The sequence below is a fragment of the Taudactylus pleione genome, unplaced genomic scaffold (assembly GCF_031769625.1).
Source record: "Taudactylus pleione unplaced genomic scaffold, aTauple2 ptg000619l, whole genome shotgun sequence".
Classification (NCBI taxonomy): domain Eukaryota; kingdom Metazoa; phylum Chordata; class Amphibia; order Anura; family Myobatrachidae; genus Taudactylus; species Taudactylus pleione.
The window spans coordinates 2,806,343-2,809,971 of NW_028285021.1; the positions used below are offsets into that span (position 1 = coordinate 2,806,343).

At 45.6% G+C, this 3,629-nt stretch overlaps 1 protein-coding gene across 1 annotated transcript; it reads right to left on the reverse strand.

The window, feature by feature from the left end:
• Positions 1-1,051: 1,051 nt before the first annotated feature.
• Positions 1,052-2,107, reverse strand: LRRC10B (leucine rich repeat containing 10B). The gene has a single exon (XM_088454568.1). It carries the CDS (start codon positions 2,105-2,107, stop codon positions 1,052-1,054), a length of 1,056 nt encoding a protein of 351 aa, XP_088310694.1.
• Between the last annotated feature and the right edge of the window lie 1,522 nt (positions 2,108-3,629).

The following is a 3,629-nucleotide window of genomic DNA, read 5'->3' on the forward strand; positions in this document are numbered from 1 at the left end:
CGCAACACATGCAACCCCTCATAATTACGAAAACGCTCATTATATTGTATAAGTATTTCATACAATGATCACAATATCTTGTGGTTGTAACAAATGAGTTTCCCACATTTCAATTTTTCATAACAAGATTGTGCTTTTTATTTTGCAGTTTAATCAAAATAAATGCGGATAATAAATTATACTGTAGAATGTAGGTCAGCCAGTCGGAATATATATCCTGGGTGACCTGAGTTTACAATGAAATAACCACTTAGAAAATAGCGATGACTCATGAAGAACGTGCACCAGGCTTGTATATGATTTATTAATAAAATACCTTCTGCAGGATATAGACATTAATAGCACTACTGTCTGCTGAGCATTACCCCTCTCCAGTGCAAATACATCTATACCTAAATGGCGAACATGCAGTGTTTGTGTGTGTCCCCTATTCCCTGTCCCTGAGCGGGGAGTGTAAATGCCCTTGTGTCACATTGTCAGACTTTACCCTCGTAAACATGGAAACATAATACATCTGGTGAATCTGCTGGAAAAACTGTAGGACAAAACAAAAGGAACGTCCTGTAGGGATGAAGCACAGGCCGTGCGCAGCACATCAGATTACATAAGAGAAATTGTCTAATTGTCTATAGTTCCCCTTCAAGATAAAAAAATGGGGCCTCTCATATAACACCAGACCTGCTCTGTCTACTATTAATTCTGAGTTCTGCTACCAAAGTATGACATGGAGCAAACCAGCAAGTTAATGATTTGTACTGACAAACAGGACACATAGACAGTGCTGTAAGGGACATACCACACCACAGTGTCCCTCCTGCTGCCTGGGGCCCTCTCGCTGTGTGCACATGACAAACAATAAAGACGTTGACAGACGCTAGGACCGATGGTCTGTTAGAGACATTTCTGATCAGGCTCAATCATTTCACAATCTGCTGGTGGGCAAGTGTCACTTCTTTGCTATTTTGACATTTATACTTCTGCAACACATATAAAGCTGAAACAAGTGCTCTGATTTGTTCTCTGCATGCTGGGCAATAAAATCTATGATCGATTAATAAATTCCCCTGACATAATAGTTCTCTCCTTCACTAGGGTAATAGCCCTCCTCTTCCTCGTCCAGGTAATAGCCTTCCTCCTCTGGATAGTAGTCCTCCTCTCTGTCATCATAGTAGTGGTCATTATTATGGTTCCCCTTCTCCATCTCCTCCTCTTCCTCAAACTGTTCCTCTTCCTGCTGTCCCTCCTCTTCTCCATCTTCTTCACCCCCCTGCACCTTCTCTGCCTCCTTCTCCTGCTGTTCCCTTTCCCGTTCCTCCATCTCCTCCTCCTCTTTCTGTTTCCTGCGCTCCTCACGTTCCTCCATAAATTCTTGGGCACCTTCCCCTACCAGAGTGACCGTCTCTGCCACTTTAGGTGGCGCGTTCACCGGGTTGTGGTCATAAGACAGTAAGCGCATACCCTTCATTCCACTCATGTCGGGAAACACTGCAATTTTGTTGCGATCCAGATCCAGAATTTCAAGTCCATGTAAACGTAGAAGGACCTTTGGTACACGCTCCAGTCTGTTTCCATAGAGCCAAAGGCCTCGGAGGCCTGGCATGCTTGTTGCAATGTCCCCTGGAAGCCCCTTTAAACGGTTGTCACCCATTTGCAGGCAGCGCAAGGCAGGCATGCTCAGCAATACCGATGGAAAGTGATGCAGGAAGTTGCGCTCTATCCATAGTGTGCGCAGTGTTTGGAGGCGAGCAAAGGATGGGGGTAGTCCCTGTAGCCGGTTCGCCCCCAAATAGAGGCGACCCAGATGTGGAAGAGAGCACACGGCCTCTGGCAACTCAGGTAGTCGGTTTGCATCAAGTGCCAGCGTGCGCAAGTTCTGAAGTTGATAAAGGTCATCAGGTAATTCACTCACCATTGTGCCACTCAGGTACAATTTATACAGCTGATCCGAGAGGGTACATACTGATGCTGGAAGACGTGCCATCTTGCGCCCACTTAATTCAAGAGTGCCATCACCAGAACTCAGCTGTTCCTCTGTATCTTCAGGTAATGGTTCATCTGTGCCTCCTTCTCCTGCCACCGTGGGTACTGACCCACATGCTCCACCCATCTGGTTGTCACCAGGAATTGAACACTTTGCAGGGTTGAGATGTGAATGGGAAAAGTTCTCTCAACAACAATGAAAAATGGCTTCACAGAGAACATGGTACAGGAACAAGTTGCAGAATGCTCAGACAGTAACTGTCCCCTTAATGTGCTCTATATGCCTTCCTATTTGTTACTGAAACTTTAGCAGACATAGTTAAATATTCATGGATCTAGCTCACATTTCTCTCATTGCAGTACAGTACCAAATGGCCACGTGTGTCCAAAACAACAAACCCTTCAATTTTCATATATTCCTCAGCTTTCAAGGAGATCCTGCCTCTGCCCTTGATATCTGACAATTAATGCTGAGCTGAACAATGCACGTAATGATTCATCAAGGTCTTCAGACGAACATATTGTTGGGATGGCCGTGATCCTTGTTATACATTACTATGAATCAATTATTTACCCACTATCTCTCCGATTGCAGAGCAGTGCCCAGGATCATTATGCCAACAGTTCATAAACAGTCACTTTGCAGCCCGTAGCCCTCCCACCTGCAATATTAAAAAAAGCACACCTGTCCCATCCACACAGCACCCCCATATACCCGTCCCACATCTTTTTACCCATTATTTGTAGAATTTCACCCCACAAATGACATGTAATTATTAGCCACATTAAACTAATTAAAGACTTCTAATTAATCATTAGGGGGTGTCCCAGGGGTTCTGAACCAAGTCCTGACATTTTTACCGACAGTGATTTTTCCCAACTTTACACCTGCTCTGGGGCTACGACAAAAAATTCTGCGGCTAATTGTATACCAAAAACATTGCGGCCGGCCGCGGAAACTCGCAAATCGGGTTAACGCAGCTAACTGAATATGTCCCATAGTAAGTGTTTCTATTTTCACTAGCAGCTGACTGGAAATTATTTGTACTTCAGAACCAGGAATATATTAATCTCTATTCTTTAGGAGAAGAAATTAAAAAAAGATAAACCGTATAAATGAATAAAAATCAATATACAAGAAAAAAGAACTAAAGAAACTTATTACTAGAACCTTTAAATGTACAGGAGATTTAGGCCCTCATTCAGAGGCGGTCGGAGGATGCAAGCGTTCATGTCTGTGGGGCCTCCCCCAAACGGCAGGCGTTCCCATGGTAACGCCACCGTTTGGGCTGCCACCCCCCGGCCCGCCTTCCAAACGGGCGTGCTGTCAATCAACATCGACAGCACGCCCCCTTTGGAAAGAGACCCGCTACGACCTGCGCTGTCGGTCGTAGCGGGTCTCACGCATGCGCACGAAGGAGCCGGCTCCCTCGTGCGCATGCGCACTGGACAAACATCGAGGCGGCCGTGCGGTCGTAGACCGTACGGCCGCCTCTGAATGAAGCCCTTAGAGTGGTAGTATTTCTAGTAACGAATACCTCTTTCACACCAAAATCCTGGGTCTGACCTATGATTTTGAACACGGGTCAGTCCCGGATGAGACCCGGATCAGACCCTGTTTACACTGCACCAAGGTCTGCCCTGCTAAA

What these genes read in the sequence shown, in the direction of transcription:
- LRRC10B (XM_088454568.1), bottom strand. Translation starts at nt 2,107, where the DNA reads ATGGGTGGAGCATGTGGGTCAGTACCCACGGTGGCAGGAGAAGGAGGC.